This window comes from Rhinoderma darwinii, chromosome 1 (assembly GCF_050947455.1).
Source record: "Rhinoderma darwinii isolate aRhiDar2 chromosome 1, aRhiDar2.hap1, whole genome shotgun sequence".
Taxonomy (NCBI): Eukaryota; Metazoa; Chordata; class Amphibia; order Anura; family Rhinodermatidae; genus Rhinoderma; species Rhinoderma darwinii.
The window spans coordinates 39,529,115-39,544,830 of NC_134687.1; the positions used below are offsets into that span (position 1 = coordinate 39,529,115).

A 15,716-nucleotide genomic window follows, 5' to 3' on the forward strand; every position below is an offset into this window, starting at 1 on the left:
TCAGATGGGAGCCTAGCCCTCCCTGGTGGCACAGAGGGAACAGACGTTCCCTCATTCACATTCAAACCAGCCACCACGGCTTTTAAAACAGAAATCAGATCAGTACCAGATACATTAGATGTATTAAGCCATGCGTCACCGCAGGCTGACTCACCGTTCCCAGAGGTCCCACCGACTCCAGAGGGTCGTTCAGCCACTTGCAGCGGCACTGGAACCACAGCCTGAACCTCCTCCACCAACCCGGCGGGAGGAACAACCTGGGACAGCTGCTCGCAGTCCTCCGACAAGTGATGCACCTCCCGGCGTCGACTGCGTCCCTGCGACCGTGACGATCTCCGCGAAGACCTCTTCCGCAACTCCGATGATGCGGATGATGATGATGACGAGGAGGAGAATCTATTCCTGGATGACGAGGAAGACCGCCGACCATGCCTCTTCTCGCCACCGGATCTGCGACGCCTGCGATGGCCATGGCGACGATGTCTTCCAGAACGACGTTTCCTCCCCGTCTGGAACACTCCCTCACCGAACCTACAGGAGAAAAATGCGACACGGCAGGAGAAGGGCAAACCGGACCAGCCGTTTCCCTGACCCTACACTCACTAGAACCATCTCTACCCGGCCTCGACCCCTGCGGGTAGGGGACCGGAGGAGACGGAGGTTAGAAGCAGCAGGCGCAGCAGAAGCCCCTGCCCCAGGGCTGGGCTGAGTACTCACCGCCCGCTTCTGTGTGCCAGCAGCCGTCTTCTTTGCATGTGCGCCGCCATCTTGCTTCCTGGCCGACTTGCGACGAACCGGAAGTCCCACCTCTGCCCTCTCTCCAACCACTTCCGGTTGAACAGAGAACAGAACAGGGAGTGATGACGTTAGCGCCGGCCGCTCGCGGGAACCGGAAGCAAGTCCCAGTTCCCGCGAACATACCTCGTGGTAGGCAACCATGGCGGACCAGTCTCCTGGACCCGCCATACTCACCCACTGTCCAGGAAGTCGCCTGCCTCATCCGTTCCCGCACCTGCAGATCGAGGTAGGGTGTACCGTGCCTGCGCCGGTTTAACCGCAGCCCTCTTACCGCTATGGGGAGGGACGCCAGCGCGACACGTGGAAGGGGGGGAAGGCGGCACTATGTCATCCGACGAAGCGCCGGGTGAAATAGGCCTAGGGGAAGTACTGGGACCAGCGCGCAGTGGTGCAGCCATCACTGCACCCCGATCGGGAATGGGGCTGGGGCTTAAGCGAGCAGGGGGGCGGATAACACGCTGCGGCCTACCTCGGGTAGCCGCTCCCGGCTGTTCCACAACCGGATCCGATCCTCCTCTTCTTCCCGTCGCCAACAGGGATTCCAGCCAGGCGGGCCCCTCCAAGGCCACCCGCTGTGCCACCTGCCGCAAAAGATCCTCTGCCATCTGTACAGGAACGTCCACCGAAACGGACAGGAAACGCTCCGAATCTTCCAGCTCCAAACGAAGGATGTTTCTCCCGCTGCAGCTTGAAGGTAAGAGGGTGTTCTGCCCCAAACCCCAGCCTTATATCTTCTTGACCACGCCCCTCTTACCCCTTGTTCACCAATCCTGGTCCTGGGCATTATTTAAACGTTCCATCCTTTCTTTAACCCCTCGCAGTCCCTGACACTTTCCCTAGGCGCTTTAGTGTCTACAAGGGGGGCTGATGGCTCTTTACTGGGGGGACTGATGGTCATTTTACTGTGAGTGGAAGGCTTATGGTCACTTTACTGTGATGGGGCTGATGGTCATTTTACTGCGAGTGGGAGGCTGATGGTCACTTTACTGGGGGACTGAGACTGATGGTCTCTTTACTGGGGGGTGGCTTATGGTCACTTTACTTGAGGGGGCTGATGATCATTTTACTGTGATGGGGCTGATGGTCATTTTACTGTGAGTGTGGGTCTGATTGTCATTTTACTGTGAGTGTTGGTCTGATTGTCATTTTACTGTGAGTGGGGGCTGATGGTTATTCTACTGTGAGTGGGGGCTGATGGTTATTCTACTGTGAGTGGGGGGCTGATGGTCATTTTACTGAGTGGGGGGCTGATGGTCATTTTACAATGACTGGGGGGTTGATGCTCATTTGACCGTGAGTGGGGGGCTGATGGTTATTCTACTGTGAGTGGGGGCTGATGGTTATTCTACTGTGAGTGGGGGGCTGATGGTCATTTTACTGAGTGGGGGGCTGATGGTCATTTGACCGTGAGTGGGGGGCTGATGGTTATTCTACTGTGAGTGGGGGCTGATGGTTATTTTACTGTGAGTGGGGGGCTGATGATCATTTTACTGTGAGTGGGGGGCTGATGGTCATTTTACTAGGAGTAGGGGCCTGATGGTCTTTGAGAGATTTCCGCCTCTGACCTCCCATTGAAATAGGAGGCAGAAAATACCTGCGGCGCTCGTTTGGTGCTTTTTTTGCCTGCGGTTTTTGCATTAGCTTCAACGGCTTAAAAAAAAATGTGGGCAAAAAACACAGCGGAAAAAAAAAGCGTCGAAAAACGCGGTCAATTAAAAATCTGCCCTTAAAATTCCTAAAGGATGCTTGAGGCATATTTTTTTTTCTGCCTTACAAAAAAACGCTGTGTGAACATACCCTAAGAGTGAAGTGCTTGTTTTTAGCCGTTTTTTTGGTCGTTTTGTAAACAATCTTTGGTAGGGGTGCCCTGAGGAAATTTTTTTTTCTCCAGTGGTGACTCGAGCCTGAAAAGGTTGGGAAACTCTGTGCTATGCAATCAGCAGTGGTGGCTTGATAGTTGATTGCCCTCTACTGGTCAAACACTGTTTAGTGACTAGTATATTGTGATGAATGGCAGGCCATTCTCTTTAATTTATAGAAACATCGTTTTAAAAAAAAATTAAAGTGTGTTTTGTACAACTTTCAAAATACTTTTTATTAAAAATTAGTTTAACTTTTGAAGATACAGTTGTTTTGTATCCTGTATACAGAGCAGCTGTATCCAGCACTGAAACCTGTATCCGTCAGGCACTGAGAGGTTCAGTGTTAGCGGGTCATGCGTGTTATCGATCTGTTATCGATCACATCTAAGTTCATAACTTAGATGTGATCGGTAACAGGTGGATCCTGCGTGTCAGAGACGCACAGGACCCGCTGTCACTGAACCCGTCAGTGCTGCTAACCTGACAGATTCAGGTCTCAGCGCACAATAAAGCTGCTCTGTATACAGGATACAAAGCAGCTGTATCTCAAAAAGTAAATAATTTTTTTAATAAAAAGTAATTAGAAAGTTGCACAAAACACACTGACATTTTTATTAAAAATAAATAAATAAATGAATATATATATATATATATATATATATATATATATATATATATATATATATATATATATATATATTTCAAAGATGTACATAGCCTTTAAGAATCAGTGTACATTTTCCAGGTCTTCATGGGACTGCGGTGGTGTATGGGGGATGTACACCACCCCTGTTATATGTAGCGTTATATCCAGGACACTATCAGCAGATATCTCCGGAGTGACTCTGTTGCCTTGCCAAAACAGGAGGAGAGGGGAGATCCTCCACCGACGGACGTCGAGATGGACTGCTCCAACCAAGCGAACCGCCAACAAGAGATTTGCCAAACCAACAGAATCCTTGGTATCAACCCAATGTGGATCCCGGGCTACGTTATCCACAGAGATGTAATCGTAACTGACTTATCTGCAAGACTATGAAGTATAGTGCTTATACCTGCATGCATCATATGTCCTAGGGGGCGCTACACTGGCGGATTCACTTGTTGAGAAGGATCTGGGTGTACTTGTAAATCATAAACTCAATAACAGCATGCAGTGTCAATCAGCTGCTTCAAAGGCCAGCAGGATATTGTCGTGTATTAAAAGAGGCATGGACTCGCGGGACAGGGATGTAATAATGCCACTTTACAAAGCATTAGTGAGGCCTCATCTAGAATATGCAGTTCAGTTCTGGGCTCCAGTTCATAGAAAGGATGCCCTGGAGTTGGAAAAAATACAAAGAAGAGCAACGAAGCTAATAAGGGGCATGGAGAATTTAAGTTATGAGGAAAGATTGAAAGAATTAAACCTATTTAGCCTTGAAAAAAGAAGACTAAGGGGGGACATGATTAACTTATATAAATATATTAATGGCACATACAAAAAATATGGTGAAATCCTGTTCCTTGTAAAACCCCCTCAAAAAACAAGGGGGCACTCCCTCCGTCTGGAGAAAAAAAGGTTCAAGCTGCAGAGGCGACAAGGCTTCTTTACAGTGAGAACTGTGAATTTATGGAATAGCCTACCGCAGGAGCTGGTCACAGCAGGGACAGTAGATGGCTTTAAAAAAGGGTTAGATAATTTCCTAGAACAAAAAAATATTAGCTCCTATGTGTAGAAATTTTTCCTTCCCTTTTCCCTTCCCTTGGTTGAACTTGATGGACATGTGTCTTTTTTCAGCCGTACTAACTATGTAACTATGTAACTATGTAACTATGTAACTATGTAAGTGCTGGGTACTGCACTCAATAACGAAAAGGGGGAGATGTAAGGGGATGTACACCCCTCTTGTTGTATGTAGCCTCCTATACAGGACACTGTTTGCAGATAGCTCCGGAGTGTAGCGACGGAGAGTTGTTGTCGTCATGGCAACGACTATGGTGACTGCGTGTGTCGTGACATGCACGCTCCTACACAGAGCGACGGAGTGAGGTCTCTGACGGCTCTGTGATAGGGAAGGTGGGCGGAACGATGGGAAACGTCGTGACATCACGCCAGGGGAGGGGAGGCACAGGGGGAGCGGAGGGGTGGGAGCGGGGGGAGAATAGATTTGGGGCAAAGGGATGGGAGAGCGGAAGAGGAAAGGAGCGTGAGAAGAAAGGCCATAATCAGTGTGAGGGAGTAGATAAGACCAAGAGAGACAGAGAGCCCACCAGAAACAAGACTTGGACAGTAGTGGAGCCAGCGAACCTGAGGAGGAAGAGTTAGAAGCAGAAGTAAAGGAGAGGTCTGGCTGCATTCATGGTGTGTTCACCTCAACACCTATAGAAAGTACCTGGTAACAGGGGAAGGATCATTGCATTGCACAGAAGCGTTAATGTGCATGGAGTCATTAGAAATCTCTAGCAGAGTGTAAGGGTGGTTAACACCCTCCTTGCATATTACTGTAAGCACAGCGCAAGGACACATGCACCTTAGCTCAGGAGCTCAGCTACCGAGCAAAAGGAGCGGTGTTGTAGTCATGGTGACGGTGTTGAGGACGCCGCGCACTCATGACTCACACGCTCCCACACAGGACACTGTTGGCAGATAGCTCCGGAGTGTAGCGACGGAGCGTTGTTGTCGTCATGGCAATGACTATGGTGACTGCGTGCGTCATGACGTGCACGCTCCTACACAGAACGACGGAGTGAAGTCTCCGTCGGCTCTGTATAGGGCGGGCGGAGTGAAGGGTCCGTCATGCCGTCTCCCGGTGAGGGGGCGGAACGGCAGTTGGGCGCAAGAGCGGGAGGAGTGGGAAGAGAGCGTGTGAGGAGAGAGAGGAAGCCATCTTGGGGAGAGAGGGGTGTGTGGAAAAGGGAAGGGAGCCGATCGTGAGAAGCAGGACAGAGCCAGAGGGAGCCATCTGAAGGATAGAGAGAGAGACGGACAAAGAGAGCTCAGCAGAGAACAGGAGGTACCACAAGTCAGGAAGCACCATATAGGACTAAGGCACTGGGCATTTGCAGTGTCCTGCAGCAGAACAAAACATTTTTCCATTATTATCAGTCGTCCCTGTTCCTGATTAGACCACCGGCTTCCCTGCCACGCTGTCCCTGAAAGTAACCAGCAAACAGCGGTGGGACAATACCCTGTGGCCACCACACACGTTCACTAGTGCGCAACAGTTGCCTGCGTCCTTGGGCTAGTGTCAAGTGAGAATATTGCCTGCATATCTGTCGCTGTGAAGCATGTTTTACTGTTAAAGTGAATGCACCATTGTGAAGTGGGTGCGGGTAGAAAAGCAGGGCAGAGTGACATAGACTCACTTGGGACTTATCGTAAGGACTGCTGAATAAACTACACTCGTCACATGTCTGCTTGGTTGCGTCTTAGGTGTCCCGGTCACTACCACCGCCGCATGAGGGAGAGAGAGTTTTGCCACGAAAGGTAGTGATTAGCATCGCAGGGACCCATGGTGGTGCCTGTAGGCCCGGATAGTCCACTAACTCCCACGACGCAACCAAGGGCCGAGAGAGTGGCTCTTACTTTAGGGCTCTTCTGGCGGTAGTGGGTAGCTCCCACCGTGACTGTCAGAGGCGCACGTGTACCAAAGCGCTGGTAATGTGGGGGTTTGGCACAACCTCTCTCAGGGGGACTCCAGCGGGATCGACGTCCCCAACCTCAGTAGTACTGCCCGCACCACCAAGAAAATACCCTGTCATGTTTTGCCTTTAGTAAATAGTTAACCAAGAGGCTGTGTTATCTTATTACGCTGAACGCAACGAGAACCTACCTACAGGGTGTCTCTGATCTAGCGCCTGATTATTGGAAAGCTCCACACAGCGCATCCCTATACTACTCCCCGGGAAGATAGTATTTGTTTGGCTTACGTGGGGTCAATACCCATTCAGCTCCTGTGCACCCACCGCTATTATCTGTCGACAGCCTGTGTCCTTGGACCTGAGGGAAGTAAGAACACTTTCTGTAATTAGTAACCGTTGTGAAGTATCTTATGAACTTTTGAAGCAAATTAGGAATCTATGGCGTTGGAGCAGGCAGGCTAAGTGAGGGCAGAGTGATTGAAAAAGCATTGAACTTGTGTATGGACAAAGAACAATTATACACCTTACCTGCTGCCACGTTTGGTGGTGTCTTAGGCGTGCCTGATTATCATTGGCCACCGACTCAGGGCGAAAGAGAGTTATTGTGAAAGGTGACGGATAGCGCCGCAAGGTACATTGTGAACCTCAGTGGCTGGCCCTTAGGATCATTGGATTACTCGACTCAAAGAAATTTATCATTGCTTCACTCTTTCTTCACTCCTAAGGGGCAGGCCCGTTGGTAGATCACTTCGCTCAGATGGGTGGCCCCCTGTCCTTCGTCGCCGTTTCCATACCTGTTCCCAGCATCTTGGTCAACACTGCTCATCATTGGCATCCGGCAGCTGATCTCTCCGCCGACGTTCCATGCTGGGTCCCAGTGCGCATGTGCTGACCCTTGTTTTCTTAAAGAGCAAGCCAATATTCAAATCTCTCACCTGACCCTCTATTAAAAGGCCTCCCTTTCTGGTACTCATAGCCAGAGCAATTTGCTTTCTAGTGTTCCTCAGTGTTCCTAGAGTACCCCTGCGATCTTTTTTCTGATTTCTGTGAATTGACCTTTGCCTGTTTTCTGAACATCTGAGCCTGCCCTCACCATTTGCTACGTTTACCGTGACAAATCTCTGCCCTGACCATTTGCTATGCTTTCGGCGATGAACCTCTGTCGTCTGCCCAGACCATTTGCTACGTTTTCTGTGATAAACCTCTGTCGTCTGCCCTGACCATTTGCTACGCTTTCCGTGACGAACCTCTCGTCTGCACTGACCATTTGCTACGTTTTCTGTGACGAACCTCTGTCATCTGCCCTAACCATTCGTTACGCTTTCCGTGACTAACCTCTACCGCCAGCCCTGACCGTCAACTACGTTACCCGTAACCAGGACCGGCCTTAGGGGTGTGCGAGCGCACAGGGCGCTGCCTCCTCCAAGCATGTAGGGGGCGCCACTGGGCTCTGCCTCTACTCTTTGCTCTGTTCTTAGTTACACACACGGAGTAAATAGCCGAGGAGCAGAGGAGGAAGCCCAGTCCACAGCCCATCCTGCACGAAGCCTGTGGTCCTGTCAGCGTGGAGAGATGGTGAGTTTCTGTGTGTTTCTGTGTGTGTGTGTGTGTGTGTGTGTTTATGTGTGTGTGTGTGTGTGTGTGTGTGTATACAGTATGTGTCTCTGTATATACAGTATGTGTCTCTGTGTTTGTATGTGTATATGTTACAGTGTGTGTGTGTGTGTGTGTGTGTGTGTATGTGTGTGTGTCTGCATGTGTTTATGTCTCTTTGTAAAAGTGTGTTCAATATTAAAGTAGATAAAACAAAGATATCTGTACTGCCTCCTATATACCCTGATGCCCCTGTATATCCTGCTGCCGCCTATATACCCTGCTGCCTTCTATATACCCTGCTGCCTCCTATATACCCTGCTACCCCCTATAAACTCTGCTGCCTCCTATATATACCCTGCTGCCCCTATATACCCGGCTGCCTCCTATATACCCTGCTGCCCCTATATACCCTGCTGCCACTTATATACCCTGCTGCCCCTTATATACCCTGCTGCCCTTATATATATGCCTCTGTGTGTGTGTGTGTGTGTGTGTGTGTGTGTGTGTGTGTGTGTGTGTGTGTGTGTGTGTGTGTGTCTGTGGGTATAGTTATCATCTACGATATTATCTGTACTCAGAGAGCTATTACTGTGTTATCTGTGGTGTTACATAGGACTGCAGGTAATGTCTACTACATTATCTGTACTCAGAGAGTTATCACTGTGTTATCAGCGGTGTTACATAGGAATGCAGATAACGTCTACTACATTATCTGTACTCAGAGAGTTATCACTGTATTATCTGTGGTGTTACATAGGACTGCAGGCAACATCTACTACATTATCTGTACTCAGTTATTACTGTGTGTTATCTGTGGTGTTACATAGGGCTGCACATGAAATCTACGACATTATCTGTACTGGTTATATATGTGCCTCTGTGGGTATATATGGGTCTGTTTGTGTATGTGTCTTTGTGCTTGTATATATGTGCCTTTTATTTATTTGTATATGTTCCTGTCTGTATATTTATCAGCCGGTGTGTGTGTGTGTGTGTGTGTGTGTGTGTGTGTGTGTGTGTGTGTGTGTGTGTGTGTATATGTGTCTGTACATCTATATATTTACCTGTATGTATATATTCCAGAATGTTTGTATGTATATTTGCCTGTATGCCTAAATGTCTGTCTTTATGTATGTGCAGTATATATGTTCCAGCGTGTCTATATATGTGGTTAATTTTTGGTTTGTGTAGGGTCCCGCAAAGGGAGACTACTCTGGGGGAAGCGACCCGGGGGTTCACCTGCAGCGAAATCCACATCACCGTACAGGGGTTAAAAGGTGAAGACCAGGGGTTCCCTTAGACTACGCTTCCCGGAGTAGCCCTAAGTAAAATCCCTTGGTGACAAGGTGGGTTCACACTGCGCCCTGCTGGCCCAGTGACAGTCATATTCCACGGGCTCCGTGACATTGTTATCGTTTAAGAGACCAAGACAACTTAGAAACAGCTGAATCGGTTTCATTGGGAAGTGGGTTTAATGCGAAAATAGAAATTGCAGCTCTCTAATAATGAGTAGATGTGACGGAACATCCTAAAATAAAACCAGAGCACTGACAGAAACATATTTTATGAGTCTTTACTTTTCATCCTTGATTTTCAGTCTTTGTTTAACATTGTGAATGGCAAATGACATCTCAGCGGAGAATAACTGCAGATGTTTCAGGCTTCCGTCCTTCAGAGAATGAGAATTGAGATCTGTAATGCGCCATCAGACGATGCTTTGTGTCTAATTAACATGAGCTGCTTCCTTTTATCTTGAGTGTCGTTATCCATCCACCTTCATGTTACCAGCTGCCATATATCATACCGTTAAGGAAGAATATAACGCCACTTATTACAGGCCACCATATTTTATTATAACTTATTAAAGAAGGTTCAACTTGACAGTCTATCTAATAATCATCCCCTTCCCATATAGAGAGATATTTATCCAATATAGGGGAGGGGAATCCAGAGACATGGCTTCTGGATCCTAGTACAAAACCTTTACCTGGACCCTCCGCCTAACCCTCTATGACTGTAATATGAGGAAGAGCTACCCAAGCCAGTTACAGTTCACTGCAAATGCATCTATCATCTATTTTTTATGTATTTTGATAATGGGTCATAGGAAAATGGACTTAAAACACACCAGGGGTCATAGTAATGTGTCATTTGAAACATCACTAGTTTTGACTGGATGCATCTAGCAAAGTTAAGAACCAGTGCAGGAAGGTAAATGTAGTGTGTTGTGGATATCACTGTTATGGAAGCACTGTGGGCGGCTGACTCTGTTATGGAGGCACTAGACACTATACTGTATGTAATATCTGTGCAGTATATTGCTGATCTATCTATTCACTAGATGGACAATATGTGTGGCACTATTTACCTGAGCAACGTAGCACTTCCTCGGCAATATTTGTGCTATTTATCTGGGCACTCTATAGCGCTAACTGGGTAAGGCTTCGTCCACATCGTCTGAGCTTTGTGTCATGGGAACCTATGAACGGAAACCAAACTGAAACAAACGGAAACCATAGGTTTCTGTTTACATCACCATTGATTTCAATGGTGACAGATCCAGTGCAAATGGTTTCTGTTTGTCACCGTTGTGTAAGGGTTCCGTTGTTTTGACGGAATGAATAGCGCAGTCGACTACAGTATTGATTCCGTCAAAACGACGGAACCCTTACACAAGCGGAAACAATTTGCACCGGATCCATCACCAATGAAATCAATGGTGATGCAAACGGAAACCTATTGTTACAATTTGGATTCCGTTCATCGGTTCCCCTGACGGAAAGCTCCGATGGAACCCATGAACGGAGTCCCGACACAGATGTGAACGAAGCCTACTGTATTTTTAGCTGAGCACTTTGTAGAAATATCCTGCCATTATTAGCTTATTTGGGCATTATAGGAAGACTTTAAGGCAATATTTATCTGTACACTGGATGTATTATTTATTTATACACTGTATTGCAGGGTCACATTTTTATCAAAATCTACTAAGAACATTAACTTGCACTTTGGCAAATATATAGTTCTTAAATATGTCCAGGTTAACAACTGCATTTACCGATATTACCATGGACAAGGTACTGTGTATTCACCTCATGCTTCAAAAACAAGCTTCACATGAAATTGGCCCTAGGGTGGCTCCAGCTATGAATGTGTGTATCTGTGTTTAAGAAAAAATGAAGCACTACAGGGCACCTATGTATATTATTGATCTGTTTAACACAACTCGTAGGGGGCAAGTCATCATCCTATCTGCACCAGTTTTCTGGCACAGAAAAAAAAAGCCCATAAGTCGCAGTGTGGCCTCTGGGAAAGGGGGCATGGCCACCACAGCCCAACAAATTTATTATAATTTATGTTAGAAAACTGGTGTAAATTATAGTAGAAATCTACACCACATTCTGGCTGGCATAGATTTCACTCTATGGGGCATAGCAAGGTAGAGGCCCGCACTGAGCATTGTACCTTGTCTCCCCCAATCAGAACATCCCCCAGCACCTCCATTGGACAGTTAAAGGGGTTTTCCCATGAGAGACATTTATGACATATCCACAGGATTTGTCAAAAATGTCAGATAGTTGCGGGTCTCACTTCTGGGACCCGCAAGTATCTCCAGAACAGGGCCCCCTAAACACCATTCTGCCGCTCTGTGTTGTATGGTCATCAGTTACGAAAACAGCATAACTCGCTGAGCTACGCTGATACCGTAAGCGCCATAAAACTGAATGGTAATTACGGAAACAGAGTAGCTCCCATGCTACACTTTTTCTGTAACTACTATTCACTACTATGGGAGTTACGGAAACAGCGTAGCTCAGCGAGCTATGCTGTTTTCGTAACTCCCGACCATATAACCAGGAAATGGCCGTCAGGCAGCGAGCTCAGACAAAGCTGGAACGGGGGTTAAGGGGCTCCATTCTAGAGATCGGTGTGGGACCCAGAGGTGGCACCCGCATCTATCTGACATTTAAGACATATCCTGCGGATATTTCTTAAATATCTCTCATGGGAAAACCTCTTTAAATAATTTGAAAAAAATACATTAATACTCGCCTCACCGCTCCTCTTCTCCTCTCCAGCTCCCTCATTACTCCAGTGCAGCTCATACAACATAATGATGCCGGGCAGCATGAGGACGTTGTATGCGACACAGCACTGATGACATTGAGTTCTGCATAGCATATAAGGACCTGACACTGCTCAGCATCAGGACATTGTATGAGCCGCGCTAGAAGGATGAGGAGTCGGAGGGGAGAAGAGGAGCGGTGAGGTGAGTATTTTTCTTATTTTATGGGGGAATGTATAACACACCGCCGCAGTTGTTGCACCACAATAGTAGCGCAAGGCTCGGCTGAAGAGTGCAACACATTTATTAAGAGGCTTTCACATCTTAATAAATATGTCGCAGTTTACTCCACTTTTTCTTTCTATTAGGACTGGCATATGAAACGCCATTCTTAATAAATTGCCCCCTTAGTTTTAGCTAATAGAGGAAATTAAATTGGCACCTTTTATTAGTTAGATATTCCCTTGAGAGTAAGTGATGACATGTCGCTAGGATATGTCATCACTTATTGATTGTTGGAGTCCGACCACGAATCTTTCAAATCCTCACAATAAGGCGAAATTCACACGAACGTGTGCGTTTTTTGCGCGTTGCATTTCCGTGTGTCATAAGTGTTTGGTGTGTGGCTGTGTGATTTTCACACATATGGCATCGTTATAATACTCTGTTTTTATGTTTAGAAACAGAAATGAAGGAGGTGCTTTTATTTTTGCCTTCACAACTTAAACAACTGTTGCACGAATCACGCGCAGCACACGGAAGTGCGTCCGTGTGCCACGCGTGATTTTCACGCACCCATTGATTTCAATGGGTGTGTGATGCGCGAAAAACGCTCAAGTATAGGACATGTCCTGAGTTTTACGCAGCGGACATGCGCTGCGTGAAAAACATGGAATGTCTGAACGGCCCCATTGAGTTACATAGGTCCGTGCGACGCGCGTGATTTTCACGCTCGTATCACGGACGTGAACTACGCTCGTCTAAATAAGGCCTAAGGGAGTCTCAACACTAGTGCTATAGCTCCTTCTCTGTATTTCCCTGCAACAGTGAAGCTCCCTGCCACCCGCTGTGCAGAGAACTACAACATAGCCCCATTCAGAAGGGACCTCCAATCAGATGCCATAACATTTTTAGATGGGTGTTCCCCTTTAAGTATATACTAATGGGGACTATAAGAAGAGGCTGTCTAAAGCAGAGAATCCATTGTAAAGGGAAACTGTCAGCTCTCCTGAACTGTCTATTTTAATAAATATTTGTTTTCCCCATGAAATAACAATGCTGGAGAATCTTTCCTTAAAACTCTGCGTAGTACCGTTCCTCTGTTATTGCTCATGGAAATTTATGAATAAATTGACAACTGGGTGTTACCATTTCCATTGTCAAAGGGGCGTGTCCCTATACAGTCTCACTGTGTCAGCACTGATTGGACAGTGTCAGACTGTCACACCCCCAACTGGTACCACCCAGTTGTCAATTTAATAATATATTTCTAGGCGGGATAACAGAGGAATGGCACAACACAGACTTATAAGAAAAAAATGCTCAAGAATTGTTATATTGTGGAGAATACAAGTATTTACTAAAAAAAAAAAAAAAAGAAGACAGGTCAGGAGAGTTGACAGGTCCTCTTTAAATTATTTATAGAATAAGAGTGAAACTCTAATGTATAAACTCATATCAGTTTCAGGTATTTTATACACAAATTCAGTGTTTGGCTATATACCGGATATATCACTATTAATGCTGTATTTCTGGTGTTTTTCTCTTCCAGCTGATATCATTTCTACAGTTGAGTTTAATCACACTGGAGAGCTGCTGGCAACCGGGGACAAGGGGGGTCGTGTTGTAATATTCCAACGAGAACCAGAGGTATGTGTACGATATCTTAGTTTACCTAGTACAGGTATTCTGAGATAGTATTGTTATACCGGACAAACTCTGCCCTGCTACATACACATGTTTTATCCATTTACAAATGTAAACTGCTTTGTGGCCTTGGTATGTATTTATGGCTTCTTCTCACCATGTGCAAGGTTATTGGCACATAATGCTAGGGGTGTGCTACCCCGATCCTAACTACTAAAACGCCAGAACTTAAAGTGAAACTCCAGTCAAATTGTCGTAATTAGTAAATGGAGCTACTAGGGTCATGTGACATACCTACTGCATGTTACTGCGCTGTACCTGATGACATTTCGAGACAGATTTTTTTCTGCCTGTCAAAAAACTTTGTGCGAACTAGGCCTAAAGGTAGTGCCCTTCTGACAGTCCTTTGTTTACAAGGGGCTTCTAAATGGTTGTGTAAAGGATCTGCCAGGCACAGCTTCGGGGTTAACTCCCATAGGTAATCAGTCTGCACCTGAATCTACGTCTCTGAGACTGACTCCATCTTCCACCACTCAAGATGGCAGGCTTAGGAGTGGGAGAGCCTATCGCAGCCTGGCCAGACGGAGCTAGCTCCCGCCCTCTGTCTATTTATACCTGCCTTTCCTGTTCCTCCTTTGCTTGTGATTCTTTTCGTGTGGTTTCCTGGCCCAGCTACAGCTCCTAACTATTTGATCCTGCTCCATACTGACCCTGGCTTACTGACTACTCTCCTTCTCTGCGTTTGGTACCTCGTGCTCTCCTGGTTTGACTTGGCTCGTTCACCACTCTGGTTGCTCACGGTGTTTCCGTGGGCAACTGCCCCTTTCCCTTTGCTTTGTATTCCCTTGTATGTTTGTCTCGTGCACTTACTGAGCGTAGGGACCGCCGCCCAGTTGTACCCCGTCGCCTAGGGCGGGTCGTTGCAAGTAGGCAGGGACAGAGTGGCGGGTAGATTAGGGCTCACTTGTTCGTTTCCCTACCCCCGTCGTTACAGGTTGTCTACTTTGGACAATCCCGTCTTGTTATATAGGCCTATGTCGGCAAAAGACACATCATGCATTCTCTGCTTCCATGACCTCCAGGGGTAAGGGCATACCTTCCAACCATCCCGGATTCAGCAGGACAGTCCCACATTTCGGGCGGTGTCCCGATGTCCAGGGTGGCTGGGGTAATGTCCCGCTGTCAACTGTATCTGCGTCCTCAGGACACAGATATAGTTGAACCCAATTCTCAAGCAGGGAACTATCAGCTCCCTGCTTCAGAATTAGTTCAGAGCGAAGGAGCAGAGGGAGCTCCTCCACTCGCCGAGGACTCCCTGGGCACAGTGCTACTTTAAGCCAGTGTCCATATATGGACACTGACATCAGTGGCTGCTCCTTAAATGGAATCCCCGTTGCCGATGATCTGGCTGGGGATTCCACTCCTAGAGGAAAGCCCTGAGGTCACTCTATATTTGGACAGTGACATTAGGGCTTCCCTCTAGGAGCGGAATCTGGCTGGGGATTCCGCTCCTAGAGGGAGTCCCATTGGCGCTATCTACAGGGGGGTGGCACTATTTTCAAGGAAGGTGTGGCACTATATAGGGGCACTATGGCCCTATATAGGGGCACTATCTACAGGGGACGCTGTGGTGCTATCTACATGGGCACTGGGTCACTAGGGGGCATTATATTGTATGGAGGCAGCTATGGGGACATTAAGCTATATGGGGGCAGCTTTGGGGTCATTAAGCTGAATGGGACAGCTATGGGGCATTATACTGTATGTGGCAGCTATGGGAGCATTATACGGTATGGGGACATATGTGTGGGCATTATACTGTATGGGTTGCATTATACTCTATGGGCAGCTATGGGGGCATTATGCTGCATGGGGCAGCTATGGGGCATTATGCTGTATGAGGG

The 15,716-nt window shown here is 47.2% G+C and overlaps 1 protein-coding gene across 3 annotated transcripts in view; it reads left to right on the top strand.

Annotated features, from left to right (window-relative positions):
* The window catches only part of PPP2R2C (protein phosphatase 2 regulatory subunit Bgamma), a 193,241-nt gene that overhangs the window by 132,232 nt on the left and 45,293 nt on the right, over nucleotides 1-15,716 (top strand). For all 3 annotated transcript variants that reach the window (XM_075857858.1, XM_075857866.1, XM_075857848.1), the window contains one exon: nucleotides 13,718-13,815. In XM_075857858.1, coding sequence (XP_075713973.1) covers nucleotides 13,718-13,815 — 98 coding nt within the window. The remainder of the gene's footprint in view (nucleotides 1-13,717; nucleotides 13,816-15,716) is intronic.